A 16,813-nucleotide genomic window follows, 5' to 3' on the forward strand; every position below is an offset into this window, starting at 1 on the left:
CAGTTCTAAGTATTTTTAAGTTTTCACTAGGATTTTTTTCTCATTAGTTATTTAGAAATGTGATTTTGATTAAAAAACGTATGGGCTTAAAAAATATTGTTTGTATTAATTTCTAACTTAATTGCACTGTGATCAATTTGGACTGTATGAAGCCAGTTCTTAGAGATTTGTTGACACTTGATTTATAAGTTAAAAACTGCACAATGAACACCTGTACACCCTCCACGCTGATGCAACAGTTGTTAATGTTCCGTGTGTTCAGAAGAATGTCTCAATTCTTCTGTGCAGGATTCTATACTAGTCTATTAAATCAAGCTTGTTACTTATGATTAAATCTTTATATCTTTAATTTTTGTCTGCTTGACCTAACAGTATTCAAACTGATGTAGCGAAATCTCCAACTCTGATGATATTTTAATGCCAATTTCTCCCTTTTCAATTTCCACATTGTATATTTCAAAATTATTTTATGACCCTCTTATAAATTTAGAATTGTTGTACTTCTTCATGAATTAAACACTTATCATCATGTACTGACCCTCTTTATCTCTACAAACTGGTTTTGTTTAAGAGCATATTTTATAGGGCTCACTTCACTTACAAACTAATACAACATTGTAAATCAACTATACTTCAATAAAATAAAAATTTTTTAGGTATATTTTATCTGATATTAATATAGCATTTCCAGTTTTCTTTTTAAAATATTTGCCTGTTAGACTTTTTTCCCATGATTTTACTTTCAACTTTTCCATGTTCTCATTTTGTAGCTGTGTCTCTTGAAAACAGTTATACCTGGATTTTCTTTTGTTTTCTTAAATCCGTCACTCTCTAACTGGAACTGGCATGCTTAGTCTGTACATTTTTGTTATAATTACTGATATATAGAAGTGGATTGGATTCGGCTGTCTTACTTTGTGCCTACCACTTGTCCTTTTTTTCCTCTCTTGCTTTTTTATTTAAAAAATACTATGTTGTTGTTTGTTTTTATTCCATTTCCCTTACTACATTTTGGGTAGTTACCTACTTTTTATTTTTTTACATGTGTGCCCCCCAAATTTTAATGTATTTTTATTAACATCTTTATTGGAGTATAATTGCTATACAATGGTGTGTTAGTTTCTGCTTTATAACAAAGTGAATCAGCTATACATATACATATATTGCCATATCTCTTCGCTCTTGCGTCTCCCTCCCACCCTCCCTAACCCACCCCTCTGGGTGGTCACAAAGCATGGAGCTGATCTCCCTGTGCTATGCGGCTGCTTCCCAGTAGCTATCTATTTTACATTTGGTAGTGTATATATGTCCATGCCACTCTCTCACTTTGTCACAGCTTACCCTTCCCCCTCCCCGTATCCTCAAGTCCATTCTCTAGTAGGTCTGTGTCTTTATTCCCATCTTACCCCTAGGTTCTTCATGACCTTTTTTTTTGTTTGTTAGATTCCATATATATGTGTTAGCATACAGTATTTGTTTTTCTCTTTCTGACTAACTTCACTCTCTATGACAGATTCTAGGTCCATCCACCTCACTACAAATAACTTAATTTCGTTTCTTTTTATGGCTGAGTAATCTTCCATTGTATATATGTGCCATATCTTCTTTATCCATTCATCTGTTGATGGACACTTAGGTTGCTTCCATGTCTGGCTATTGTAAGTAGAGCTGTAGTGAACATTGTGGTGCATGACTCTTTTTGAATTATGGTTTTCTCAGGGTATATGCCCAGTAGTGGGATTGCTAGGTCGTATGGTAGTTCTATTTTTAGTTTTTTGAGGAACCTCCATACTGTTCTCCATAGTGGCTCTACCAATTCACATTCCCACCAACAGTGCAAGAGGGTTCCCTTTTCTCCACACCCTCTCCAGCATTTATTGTTTGTAGATTTTTGGATGATGGCCATTCTGTCTGGTGTGCAGTGACACCTCATTGTAGTTTTGATTTGCATTTCTCTAAAGATTAATGATGTTGAGCATCCTTTCATGTGCTTGTTGTCAATCTGTATATCTTTTTTTGGAGAAATGTCTATTTAGGTCTTCTGCCCATTTTGGGTTTGGGTTTTTTGTTTTTCAGATATTGAGCTGCATGGCCTGCTTGTAAATTTTGGAGATTAGTCCTTTGTCAGTTGCTTCATTTGCAAATGTTTTCTCCCATTCTGAGGGTTGTCTTTTCACTTTGTTTATGTTTTTCTTTGCTGTGCAAAAGCTTTTAAGTTTCATTAGGTCCCATTTGTTTATTTTTGTTTTGATTTCAGTTTCTCTAGGAGATGGGTCAAAAAGGATCTTGTTGTGATTTATGTCATAGAGTGTTCTGCCTATGTTTTCCTGTAAGAGTTTTATAGTGTCTGGCCTTACATTTAGGTCTTTAATCCATTTTGAGTCTATTTTTGTTATGGTGTTAGGGAGTGTTCGAATTTCATTCTTTTACATGTAGCTGTCCAATTTTCCCAGCACCACTTATTGAAGAGGCTGTCTTTTCTCCCTTGTATATCCTTGCCTCCTTTATCAAAGATAAGGTGACCATATGTGCATGGGTTTATCTCTGTGCTTTTATCCTGTTCCATTGATCTATATTTCTGTTTTTGTGCCCGTACCATGTTGTTTTGATTACGTTAGCTCTGTAGTATAGTCTGAAGTCTGGGAACCTGATTCCTCCAGCTCCGTTTTTCTTTCTCAAGATTGCTTTCTCTATTCGGGGTCTTTTGTTTTTCCATACAACTTGTGAAATTTTTTGTTTTAGTTCTGTGGAAAATGCCATTGGTAGTTTGATGGGGATTGCATTGAATCTGTAGGTTGCTCGGGGTAGTATAGTCGCTTTCACAATGTTGATTCTTCCAATCCAAGAACATGGTATATCTCTCCATCTGTTTGTATCATCTTTAATTTCTTTCATCAGTGTCTTATAGTTTTCTGCATACAGGTCTTTTGTGTCCTTAGGAAGGTTTATTCCTAGGTATTTTACTCTTTTTTGTTGCAATGGTAAATGGGAGTGTTTCCTTAATTTCTCTTTCAGATTGTTCATCATTAGTGTATAGGAATGCCAGAGATTTCTGTGCATTAATTTTGTATCCTGCTATTTTACCAAATTCATTGATTAGCTCTAGTAGTTTTCTGGTTGCATCTTTGGGATTCTCTATGTGTAGTATCATGTCATCTGCAAACAGTGACAGCTTTACTTCTTCTTTTCGGATTTGGATTCCTTTTGTTTCTTTTTCTTCTCTGATTGCTGTGGCTAAAACTTCCAAAACTATGTTGAATAATAGTGGTGAGAGTGGGCAACCTTGTCTTGTTCCTGATCTTAGTGGAATTGGTTTCAGTTTTTCACTTGAGAACGATGTTGGCTGTGGGTTTGTCATATATGGCCTTTATTATGTTGAGGTAGCTTCTCTCTATGCCTGCTTTCTGGAGAGTTTTTTTTGTCTTAGATGGGTGTTGAATTTTGTCAAAAGCTTTTTCTGCATCTATTGAGACGATCATATGTTTTTTCACCTTCAGTTTTTTAATATGGTGTATCATATTGATTGATTTGCATATATTGAAGAATTCCTTCATTCCTGGGATAAACCCCTCTTGATCATGGTGTATGATCCTTTTAATGTGCTGTTGGATTCTGTTTGCTAGTATTCTGTTGAGGATTTTTGCATCTATGTTCATCAGTGATATCGGCCTGTAGTTTTCTTTCTTTGTGGCATCTTGGTCTGGTTTTGGTATCAGGGTGATGGTGGCCCCGTAGAATGAGGTTGGGAGAATTCCTCCCTCTGCTATATTTTGGAAGAATTTGAGAAGGATAGGTGTTAGCTCTTCTCTAAATGTTTGATAGAATTCGCCTATGAAGCCATTTGGTCCTGGGCTTTTGTTTGTTGGAAGATTTTTAATCACAGTTTTAATTTCAGTGCTTGTGATTGGTCTGTTTATATTTTCTATTTCTTCCTGGTTCAGTCCTGGAAGGTTGTGCTTTTCTAAGAATTTGTCCATTTCTTCCAAATTATCCATTTTTTTGCCATATAGTTGATTATAGTAATCTCTCATGCCCGTTGTATTTCTGCAGTGTCAGTTGTTACTTCTCTTTTTTCATTTCTAATTCTATTGGTTTGAGTCTTCTCCCTTTTTTTTTTTTTTTTGATGAGTCTGGCTAATGGTTTATCAATTTTGTTTATCTTCTCAAAGAACCAGCTTTTAGTTTTATTGATCTTTGCTATTGTTTCCTTCATTTCTTTTTCATTTATTTCTGAACTGATCTTTTTGATTTCTTTCCTTCTGCTAATTTGCGAGTTTTTTGTCCTTCTTTCTCTAATTGTTTTAGGTGTAAGGTTAGGTTATTTATTTGAGATGTTTCTTGTTTCTTGTTTCTTGTGGTCGGCTTGTATTGCTATAAACTTCCCTCTTAGAACTGCTTTTGCTGCATCCCATAGGTTTTCGGTTGCCGTGTTTTCATTGTCATTTGTTTCTGGGTATTTTTTGATTTCCTCTTTGATTTCTTCAGTGATCTGTTGGTTATTTAGTAGTGTACTGTTTAGCCTCCATGTGTTTGTATTTTTTACAGATATATTCCTGTAACTTATATCTAGTCTCATAGAATTGTGGTCGGAAAAGGTACTTGATACGATTTCAATTTTCTTAAATTTACCGAGGGTTGATTTGTGACCCAAGATATGATCTATCCTGGAGAATGTTCCATGAGCACTTGAGAAGAAAGTGTATTCTATTGTTTTTGGATGGAATGTCCTATAAATGTCAATTAAGTCCATCTTGTTTAATGTTCATTTAAAGCTTGTGTTTCCTTATATATTTTCATTTTGGATGATCTGTCCATTGGTGAAAGTGGGGTGTTAAAGTCCCCTAGTATGATTGTGTTACTGTCGATTTCCCCTTTTATGGCTGTTCGCATTTTCCTTATGTGTTGAGGTGCTCTTATTTTGGGTGCATAAATATTTACAATTGTTATATCTTCTTCTTGGATTGATCCCTTGGTCATTATGTAGTGTTCTTCTTTGTCTCTTGTAATAGTCTTTATTTTTAAGTCTATTTTGTCTCATGAGAATTGCCACTCCAACTTTCTTTTGATTTCCATTTTCATGAATATCTTTTCCATCCCCTCACTTTCAGTCTGTATGTGTCCCTGGGTCTGAAGTGGGTCTCTTGTAGACAGCATGTATACAGGTCTTGTTTTTGTATCCATTCAGCCAGTCTATGTCTTTTGGTTAGAGCATTGAATCCATTTACATTTAAGGTGTTTATCGATGTGTATGTTATTAATGTAATTTTAAAAGAGTCTTCAATAGCCTAACCACCAGCCCAAAGAACACAGATTCCTAGAACACTTTAATTCCATTCACTTCCCCATGACATATTATTGCCCCTTTTTTCAGTGCTGTCTTCCTTCCGTTTAAAACTCAAGGCTTCATTTTTTAATAACAAAAGATAATTTTATTGTTCACTGTCTTTTCTCATGTTTAAATAATTATTTATTAGTACTTATATTTATAGTCTTAGTACAACTTGTTTTTTCTGTTAAAGCCACCAAGGGCCAAATGTTTTATTTTATAGCTTTGTTAACAAGTACAGATTTTTGGTAACCCTACAAATTTGATATGACTATAATTTAAAAGTGCAACACTTATTTAGATTTACCTAAATATTGACAATTTTTTTATCATCTACTATTCTTGCAGCACAGCCCTTCCTTCTGCGGTCTTTATTTTCCTTAAAGCACATACTTTTTTTTTTAAACCTGGGCCCCCTGCATTAGGAGCGCAGAGTCTTTTTAAAATTAATTAATTAATTAATTAATTTGGCTGTGTTGGGTCTTAGTTGCAGCATGAGGGACCTTCGTTGTGGTGCATGGGCTTCTCTCTAGTTGTGGTGTGTGGGCTCCAGAGTGCATGGACTCAGTAGTTGCAGTGTGTGGGCTTAGTTGCCCCATGGCATGTGGGATCTTAGTTCCCCTACCAGGGATCTAACCCATGTCCTCTGCATTGGAATGCAATTCTTAACCACTGGACCACCAGGGAAGTCCCTGAAGTACATACTTTAGAAGTTCCTTTAGCAAAGGTCTTTTTGTGATGAACTATTGTTTTTGTCTTTCTAAATTGTCTTTGTTTCACCATTTTTATTTTTTATAAATTTATTTATTTATTTTGGCTGCATTGGGTCCTTGTTGCTGCATGCAGGCTTTCTTTAGTTGCAGTGAGCTGGGGCTACTCTTCGTTGTGGTGTGCAAGCTTCTTATTGCAGTGGCTTCTCTTATTGCGGCGCACGGGCTCTAGGTGTGTGGGCTTCAGTAGTTTTGGTGCACGGGCTCAGTAGCGGCGTGTGGGCTTAGTTGCTCCACAGCATGTGGGATCTTCCTGGACCAGGGCTCGAACCTGTGTCCCCTGCATTGGTAGGCAGATTCTTAACCACTGCACCACCAGGGAGGCCCTCATTTTTTTTGAAAGACAGTTTTTCTAAGTTGGCAAAATTTTTTTCCCACTATTTATAATCTTCTCAATAGTTTTGTGGCTTCTACTACTGCTACTGATTATTCAGTTGACAGCCTAATTATAGTTTCTCTGCAGATGTCCTACTCTTTATTTCTGGCTGCTTTTAAGTTTTCTTCATCCTGGTGTTCTGCATTCCCCTACACCATTCCAACTGCTGCTTCTTTCTATTTATCCTGACTGTTGTATACCTTGTCTTTTCTTCATCTTTTAATTCATGTCTCTCATAAGTTCTTGAAAATGATCTTCCCTGTACGTCTTTGAATACTGTCTCTCATTTGTTATTTCTATTTCATCTTTCTAGAATTCCACTTAGCTATATGTTAAATCTTTCCAATCTGTTCTGTCTCTAAACTTCTTATATTTATTTATCTTCTTTGCATTCTGAGTAATTTCTTCAGCTTTATTTTTCCAGTTCATTATGTTTCTCTTCAGATGTGTCTATTTTTTTTTATTATTATTTTTTTTTTCGGTATGCAGGCCTCTCACCGCCGTGGCCTCTCCCGTTGCGGAGCACAGGCTCCGGACGCGCAGGCTCCGGACGCGCAGGCTCAGCGGCCATGGCTCACGGGCCCAGCCGCTCCGCGGCATATGGGATCCTCCCAGACCGGGGCACGAACCCGCATCCCCTGCATCGGCAGGCGGACCCTCAACCACTGCGCCACCAGGGAGGCCCCAGATGTGTCTATTGATCTGTTTAATCCATCCATTGAGTTTTACAAGTTATCTTTTTACTTTGAAAATTGTCAAATTCACAGAATATTGTAAAGATCAGAGAACCATGAATAAATACTGGTATATCTTTCATCTAGATCAGTGGTCCCCAGCCATTCACCAGGGACTGGTTTTGTGGAAGACAATTTTTCCACGGATGGGGTGTGTGGGGGAATGGTTCAGGTGGTAATGTGAGCGACGGGGAGCAGCAGATGAAGCTTCGCTGGCTCTCCTGCTGCTCACCTCCTGCTGTGAAGCCCTGTTCCTAACAGGTACTGGTCCTCGGCCCAGGGGTTAGGGACCCCTGATCTAGATGGGTCTCCACCTGTTACCATCTTGGTACGCTGTGTGAGTGTACACACACACACACACGCATGCACACACACTTTACTCCCTTTTAGGAAACCATCTGAAAGTAGGTTGCAGCCACCATGCATGTTACCCCTAAATACTTCAGCATACCTCTCTCAAGAAAAAAGACATTCTCTTACACAAACATGATACTTTACCACACATAAGGAAATTCACATGAATCAATAATATTACCCAACATATTGTTCATACTCAAATTTCCCCAATTATCCCCCAAATGTCATTAATATAAGCTTTTTTTTCTAATCTAGGATCAAATCAAGGTTCACACCCCTACATTTGGCTGTTATGTCTCTGTAGTTTCTCCAATTCTAGGACACTACCTCACATCCCTCTGCTGTTCATGACATTGAAACCTAGGAAGAATATAGGCTGGCTGTTCTGAAGAACATCCCATATTCTGGAATTGTCCAATGGTTTCCTCATTATTAGACTTGGGTCAAACATCTCCAGCCAGAATCCCACATGGGTGATACTGTATCTCCCCCTGCCTCCCCTCAGGAGACACATAGTGTCAGATCCTGGTTACAGTGGGTATGGCCAGACCTCACCATGTAAAGGCATATTTCCCCTCTGTCATTAATAAATATGTGAGGGGTTCTGTGTGACTGTAAATAGCCTGCCCCCCAACTTGTCACCCACTGGTTTTAGCATTCCTTGATCCTTGTCTGACTCAGTTATTACAATAGGATTACAAATTGGTAATTTTCTAATTCTACCACTTTTTCTATATTTATTAGCTAGCATACTTCTATAAAAAAGAACTTTTCCTCCCCTCCTCTCTTTTTGGGTCTCTAGATAGATTTGTGGATTTTTAAAATTCAGTGTTGTAATCCATTACCATCATTAGTCTTTCTGATGTTCAAATTGTTCAAAATCAGGCCAGTGGGAACCCTTTCAAGACAATTCCTTTGTCCTTTTGACATGACAGTTTTTGCTGCTTTCTTGATTTCTGGCATAACAAATGTTCCAGGCTCACATTGTACTTTCCCTGTTACAGCTTAGGATTAGTTATTTCTCCAAGAAACCTGGTTCCTTTTAGTGGGGAATGATACTTAGAAACCAAGATCTGGTTATCAGGTCCGCTCATTGCCACTGGGGTGTCCCATTGGTTGTTTTAGTTCAACAATTAGATTTTCTGTTTTAAAAAACTCTTATTTGATTGTTTTCAGATCAACCTGGTCATTTTTTATTATCTCTCGTTCCCTCAAATTATATTTTATTATCATGTAGTGGTAGATTTTGTCCAAATAGGATAAAGAGGGAGAAAAGGAGGAGGAGGAAGGGGACACATTCATTTATCAAGTAATACTAAGCAGGTAATACCTTCGCAACTGGCGCAGGGGCTGCTGCGGGTCTGCAGAGCTGAGTCTGTAGCACTTTGCTTTGATGTTTATTGGTGGATATTTGTTGATTGCACCTAGGAAGAAAAGAAATATGTGAGGGGACTCATTCACAGCAATTAACATTACAGCAATCTGCTCTGCATGCAAAGTGTCCCTTCATTGTTCTCAACATCCATCAAGGGAAGACACCAACTAAGGTGGCCATATGAGATGAAAGCATATTTCTCAGGGTAGTCTCTAAAATTGGGTTTAGAAAATGCATGACTGTCAAATTTATAGGTGGAAAAGTCAACTTACTTTTCAATAAGATACCCTTAGCTGCTAAAGTCCATCAAAAATTAGAGGAGAAATCAGAAGCCCATCCTAACAGTCTGGCCTCTGACATGAACTAATCAGAATAGTTATTTTTTACTTGCTCCTTTGGAATATTAAAATGCAAAGGGAAAAGGATATTTCCTTTATGGTCTCCATATCATTAACAACAACAGTAACTACAGTGCCATCTTGGGTTTAATTCATTATAATTCATTTCATCTGAAGTATATTAATTTTTCATAATATGAAAGCATGCCTCTTCCCACATAATTTAAACACTTAGAAACCATTTTTTTGATGAGAAACTTTAAAAAATGCATTATTATTTCCATGAAGCTTTTAATTTAATTGTGTGTTAAACACAGTTAAATCTCTTCCTGGTGGTCCCAGGTTGTCATAAGTAACAAGTTGGTCCTGGGCTGTGATCCAGTACTACCTTCTGAGCTGCTATTGTAGATTGGGCTGTGTGTTTCTAGACTGAATGGCCAAGACTGTGAAGTTTCCTTTATGTATATCTGATTTTTAATTATCTGTCTTAAGGTTGTCTGTCAGTAGTTCTGCATAGAAAATATGTCGATTCTGATGTGAACTGTGTCTGATAGCCAATTCTCTCACAGCAGTGTGATAAAAAAGAGTCACTTAGAGAGGGAGCTGGACTGGGATGACTAGGAGGGTGAGGACCACATCTGTTTTGGTCCCTCCTTGATAACCCATACCTCAACAGTGAGTGGCTCAGAGTAGGTACCTAATACATACATGTTAATGTTGAGGGGTGAGTGTGGGTCTGGGGGCCTGCTATTGAATGGAGCATGTAGGATTGAATATGATTATGTTAAAGTCTTTTCAACTTTTTGTACTTTCACAGCTATAGTTTAAAGATTGGAGATTTCTAGATACTTAAAGTTTTAGAAAACTTTAAACCCCAAGTAATTCTTTTTAAAACATCTCTTCCCCTTTCCCTGGGTGATGCGGGTGGTGTCATTTATCTAATCATACAGTTTGACTAGTTACCATGAAACACCACTAAGAATTTTGCTGAGCTGGGGAAGGAAATTCCATCTTAACTCCCTTTCAACTTTCTGCCTCATAAGGAGTGTTTCTTTACAAGTTGCTGAGAGTCTTTCAAGGTGTTCTTTTGTTTTACCCTTACAAATGCCTTGTGATTTCTTTTTTCAGAATGACCCCTGGCCTTCATTTATTTTTTCCCTTATTTTTTTCCAGCTCCTCTTTCTGGATCCTATTCCAGAGCCCATCCACACAAATTTCATTCTGGGAGCAACTGCTCGTATACCAGTATTTCTCAAACTATAATGTATATATGAAGCACATGGGGATCTTGATAAAATGCAGGTTCTGGAACAAAATGTCTGGGGTGGGGCCTGCGATTCTGCATTTTTTGCAAGCTCCCAGGTAATGCTGGGATGTTGGTCCTAGGCTTACACCTAGAGTAGCAGAGGACCAGAGGACATGACATTAGCCCCGCCGACCATTTCCCAAGGCTCCTCAGACCTCACTGACCCTGACTAGTCAGTGTCTTTGCAGCCTTAACTGGTCTCACCATGAATGTCACTGACAAGTTTGAGACACAGTCAGAATTTTCCTTAAGCTACACTGGGTGCCCTTTAGCCTGTGTGTTCACTTTCTTTTATCTGTACTCCAAAAGTAAATTCACCACAAAAATGATCAGAAATCTGACAGTGCTTTTCTTCAACCTCCAGAGTCATATCAGGACATAGCTTCTCTTAATCCATCCTGTTGCATTCAAAATGAATTGCATACTTTCAAGGCAAGCTCACTCCAAGAAATACAGCCCACGTTTCTTTTTCATGGGCACCAGTTACACTAATACTGGCATCATAAAAACTCATTAACAAAGCTAAGAAAGTTTTGCAAGGATGTATCTTTTATTCTGACAGGTAAAATGGTATCTCCTAATACTTCAAACTCTGCCTTTGGAACTTGTAAAAGCAAAGCCAAGGATTGTTGAATTTTTCTCTGGCTTTCTCTTTTGGGGTGTTAACCAGTCAAACTTTTCATCAAAGGGCAGCATGATAATGTTACATGCCAAGGGTTTCTACTTTGTAGCTAACAGTCCAGGCTGTGATTTCACACCCCCAGACTGTGCTGCTCCATGTAGACTGTGAGCAACTGCTTGTTATGATTGTTTCTCCATAGGAACCAGAAGCATAAAAAAGATGAGCCAGAAAATTCAATGCTTAGAAATCAGAGGCTTCCTCCCTCCACATCCATCATTACATATTTTCCTTGCTGAGCCTGCAGTGCCCTTGAAGACAGAGGTTTCCAAGAATCCATGTCAACTCATCAACCCTTCTTTGGGGAATACCAAGTATACTCTTAATGTGTAAGAAAGAACAGATTTTATGACTTACGCCTGACTGAGCTTATAAAGGCCTTCACAAACTTCACACCATATCTGTGGTCAGGCTTATGAATGCGGCCAAGCTGGACCAAGTGGTGATCCAAAGGGTAGCTGGCTAGATCTTCCAGTTCCTGGTCGTTCCAAGAAGGGCCAAGGGAAAACACAAATAAGGCATAACCTTGACACTTGGCTCTCAAGGATTCTTTCTTTAAAGTTTCCCTATCCAAGTGACTGGTTTCCCCAGCAGATATCACAAAAATGACTTTATTTCTTCTCAGATTGGGTGTACTCAAGAAGACATTGTTCAGAGTCCACTGTAAGGCATGACCAATAAAAGCATCTCCATTGAGCTGCTGAACTGATTCTTCTATGTGTCTCTTCATGAGGCGTTTACTCTTGTAGGTGGTAAGGTTGAATTCACTTCTAACGGGACTCCTCTGAGTGTTGGGTAGGAAGTGGGGGGGAGCATGGCTTAATAGGGCCACCCGGTCTCCAGTGACAGAGGTCTCAGGCTCTGGGGTGATTTCAAAGTGATCTAACAGTGCTCCCAGGAAGCCTCTTATGTCTTCAAATTCTGCACTTCCCACATGCCGGGAGCCATCCAGAAGGAAAGCAGCATCCATGTAAGATTGCACGGCGAGTGGTCTGGCTTGGTTGCAAGAAGCATCTGGCTTGCATACATCTGCAGACAAAAAGTCACTTAGGGTTACTAAACAGAAACGGACAGAAAAGGAAGAGATAAAACGTTTTGACATTTGGAATCTGCATAATCTTTGACGTTAAAGTAGTAACTAAATGACTTTGAGGTCAGCAACAGGAAGATTTCCTAGTATGTGGTTTGCATTTTGTTCCCCAAAATACAGATATTTATACACAGCCCGTGTCTTGAGTTCCATTCACTAATATTACCTGACTTTTTAAAATTAGGTTGCTTTCAAAAGAAGTTTCATCTTGGCTCTGCTTTAAGTTTATAAAGATTGAAGTGGACAATTCATCTCATGATTGTACATGATATACTGTATCATGACATAAAAATGAATGATCTCTCTAATTGACAATATACAGGTTAAACCAATGACCCCTATCATCCCACCCACACTGCTTTACTATGAAAAGTAATCTGCTTAAAAAGTAAGAGTGAAAAAAGCAATGCATCTTTTATTTCAATTTAAATAAAGGTTTATAACTCTAAGTCTATCTATGTAGAGACATTAAGGACAAAACTACCGCTCATGTCCTATGTCCAAAGTACCTATTAGTTGAAAGCTCAGTATGTGTTTGTTAAATAAATGAATATAAATACTACATGTTAATGGACTTTCATAAAATATGAAGTCATTTTAATAATTATGCATATCTCATTTTTTTAAAAGTATAGTAATAAAAACAGAGAGTGCATTAATTTATTGAACCTGACCACAATGAATATTCAGAGGAGTAAAAAATAACTTGGAAATGAAAGGATCTTAGAGGTCACCCAATCTAAATTTACGGAAGAGTCTGAGGGCGGGAGAATAGAGTTATTTTGCCAAAGGAGACACCAGCATTTCTAGAAGGGTCTGCGTATGAAGTCAGTGTGGTACTGTTTGAGGCAAGGCCACATAGTACAGCAGAGGGGAGGCCCCTTGGCCTGAGGGCCAGGATGCCTAGGTTCTGGTCTAGCTGTCCCCAGGAACAAACATGCTGTGAGCCCCCATCCAAGCCAAGACTGGGCCTTAATTCTACACAACTAGGTGCTTGGATTAGATTCACTCAGAGAGCCCTTTCAGGGTTGATATTCTGCAATCCTAGATTTCCAATAACAGTTGATGGTTAAGGATGAGAATTAAAGAGAATTTTCTCTTTAAAAACAAAAAAGAAATGGAAAAACACACGTGTGGACAGCCAGTACTTAGATATGGGCCTGGCCATGAACAAAAGCTATCAGATGAAAGGTTAATAACCAGAGTGCAGATCCTTAGGGGATGGAGCAGACTTCAGAACTTCAGTCTTACTCATGGACTCAATAAAGATATAAGCTCTGAACAAGTTATGATTCCCTTCTTAAAATTCAATAAAATTTGATGATGCTGTTTAACAGTCAGATGACAGCACAGTCACCTGTGTGCAAGGCAGTTTCTAAAATCAGGGACGGTAGCCTGCCCATTTACTCAATTTTGTGGGGTTTCTTAGTTGAAGGAAACAACAGCCAAAATACCTTCCATTATATACCTCAGAGACAAAACAAGGATTTAAGCCAAGAAATGGAGTCAAAATATATCCCCAGACACACACTGGCAACTTCTGACCATGCATCAGACCAGCACATGCATCACTGATATGTCTATGCACAGCTGAGAACTCAAGGGGGATGTATCTGCCCATGGTGTGGTGAGCTCTTCGGGAGGCGGGGGGAGGAAATGATCAGAGGGCAAAAGAGGGGAAGACAGAAGGAAGAGAGGGTTATTAGGAGAAATCCCACTTCTCCCTTGGAGTTGCCACCTCCCTATGAAGTCACTCACATGACCAGAATGAGCATCTCATTGACACATGCAGAAGGAGAGGAATTAAACATTTTCTTCAAGGCCAAATACAGAGTTTCAGGGAACAGCATAATAGGATCTGTGTTTCTCATAAATTACCAATTTTCTTGGGTTTGATCTGGCTGTGAGCAAACTATTTCATCTCATCTGTAAAATGGAGCCAATAACCTTTCAAACATTTTAGGGTGATTATAAGGATCGAATGAAACAATGAGAAGAGTGCTTAGAACACAATAAACCCAATAGCCTAAGCATTAAGTATCATCATCATCACCATCAGTGTTATATAAAGCAATTAGAACAGTGTGTGGCTAATAATGAGTGTCTGATAACTGTAAGCTATCACACCCACCAGTAACCTCAGTGGGTCCCACTCTCTTTGTAATTATTAGAACATTCAAATTATTAGAATACTCAAATACAGGTCTGTCCGGTTCTCCGGCTAGAACTATAGATTGTGTATAAAACACAACACATCAGTGTTATATAAAGCAATTAGAACAGTGTGTGGCTAATAATGAGTGTCTGATAACTGTAAGCTATCACACCCACCAGTAACCTCAGTGGGTCCCACTCTCTTTGTAATTATTAGAACATTCAAATTATTAGAATACTCAAATACAGGTCTGTCCGGTTCTCCGGCTAGAACTATAGATTGTGTATAAAACACAACCACAGATAAAGCAGCATTGCAAATCTTTCTGGTGCTTAACATTTGGGAGTCCGAGAAAACCTCTTTCCAATGAGAAATGCATGAATTTCTGCTAATTTCCACTCCCACTGTAAAGCATTTCTTTGGGGTTGTGAACATTTGAGATTTAGAAAACTCATAAATATACAGCATGAAAAAGGTGGCAGTGGGACAGGCTAAGTTTATCTAAAAATGATTCCTGTTTCCTAGAAGCTGCGTGAGCTGAGAGGCTCCATCTGTGGATGAGGCTGTGTGGCGAGGTGAGGCCAGAGCCCCAGAGAGATCCTCCCAAGGCCACAAGCGTCTCTGCTGCCAAGTTCCAGCCGCTCCTGCCAATGGTGACTCACTGCACTGCTTAACGGGCCTGATCAAGTTATGTTCTCCCTGTGGGTCTCACCGTAGCAGAAAGTGCACCGCTGGAGTCCCTCTAGTGCTGGTGCAGAGTCAATCCTGTGTGGAACCATGATGACTTGGAATCTGCCAGTGTCGTCAATCTGCAGAAGCAAGAGGAAGAAGAGCTTCATGGGTGGGGCTGCAGGAACCTGTCAGGATGGTCCAGAGAGCTGAGATCTGCAGAGGGAAGTGGGGATCCCTCCCTCTAAGAGGGTCCCGGGGAGGCTGAAGGGCAGAGGGGCTAAGAGCACTGTTGGTTTAACCCATGACTTTCTCTTTAGCTGGATGACAAGTGGCTTTGCCTCTGTTTCCACATCTGTGAACAGAATAGTCATACTACTCCCTAAGAGGGCTACCGTGGGCACTAAATGAATTCATAATTGAAAAGCACTTACTGGCACCAGGTAGGTGCCATGTGGGTCATCAGAGACCGCAAAGCACTTCCATTCACAGCCCAGTGAGATTGTTCTTAAGTTCATCATTCCCATTTTACAGATGAGGAAACTGAAGCTCAGAAAAAAGTTAAAGGACTGATCAAAAGATACTGGACATGGAAACCATTTAAGGAAAAGGACCAGGGACACCCCTCTTCCCAAGTCCAGACAAGTGTGTGAAACCACAGATGTGATTTAGAACCGGCTTTGAGTTCCCACCATGAACAAGGCATTGACCCTGGCTTTGAAGTGCAGACCCAGATTCACATCCAGCCAGCTCTCCTCTGAACAGCTTCCCACCCTTTCCGATTTGGCCCTATTATTAGTAACCTCCCCGAGGAATTTGAGGCTGGAGAGAGGCAGACAATATGGAGGCTCTAAATAATGAAGAATAATTAGCTTGTCAGTTAATTGACTCAGAGATCACTGACAGTTGAAAGCGTATTGTGGGTGTGATCCTACCCAATGCCTCAGAGATGTGTCACACAACATTTAGTCTCTCCTGTGAACCCATCTGGCTAACCCCTTCCCCTCCTTCTCAGGGAAGTTTCCTTCCCATACTTGATCCACAGAGGTGTGACTCAGGCAGCTGTGTTGGTGTGGGGTGGCCCCGTCTCTCAGCAGAGTGGATTGCATCACAGACACCTGAGACGATCAGAAACCCAGAACTAGGGTCCTGAGGGCAGTGCGTCTCCCTGTCTTAGTGGTGAGCACGGACAGGGCTGCAGGCTGGTCATCTTCTATGTTGTTCACTGAGGAGCAACGGACATGGGAAGGTGGGGGTGGGGGCTTTCCTGAGAGTTATCTCTGTTTCTGCACATCTTTTATTCTCCTGTGTATAAGAGATGGAGAAATCAGCACTCCCCTGAATTCCTCTCTGGGAGACCACTGTGTTTGCCTTCCTAAGCCATCTGGGTGACAGGGGAAGGCTCGGAGGGAGTAAGCGGTAACTGAAGCTTTTAGCTAAATTTCTAGGCACAAATGTATAGAGAAAGGAAGGTATGGTGTCTGACAAAGACTGAGAGGGAAGAAACAGAATGAGAGTGAGCATCGTGTGGTTTAAGAGAAGAGAGAAAAAGAAAAGACTCTGTGATGAAATTCCACATCTAAGCAAGTTTTTAAAAATGGTACAAATGAACTTATTTACAAAACAGAAGTAGAGTTA

General features: G+C 39.6%; 1 protein-coding gene across 1 annotated transcript in view; it reads right to left on the reverse strand.

Annotated features, from left to right (window-relative positions):
- Window positions 1–16,813, reverse strand: part of COL6A6 (collagen type VI alpha 6 chain) — a 107,394-nt gene that overhangs the window by 5,537 nt on the left and 85,044 nt on the right. The window contains 3 exon segments of the mRNA XM_060098820.1: window positions 8,894–8,987; window positions 11,619–12,290; window positions 15,219–15,315. Coding sequence (XP_059954803.1) covers window positions 8,894–8,987; window positions 11,619–12,290; window positions 15,219–15,315 — 863 coding nt within the window.

This window comes from Mesoplodon densirostris, chromosome 5 (assembly GCF_025265405.1).
Source record: "Mesoplodon densirostris isolate mMesDen1 chromosome 5, mMesDen1 primary haplotype, whole genome shotgun sequence".
NCBI lineage: Eukaryota > Metazoa > Chordata > Mammalia > Artiodactyla > Ziphiidae > Mesoplodon > Mesoplodon densirostris.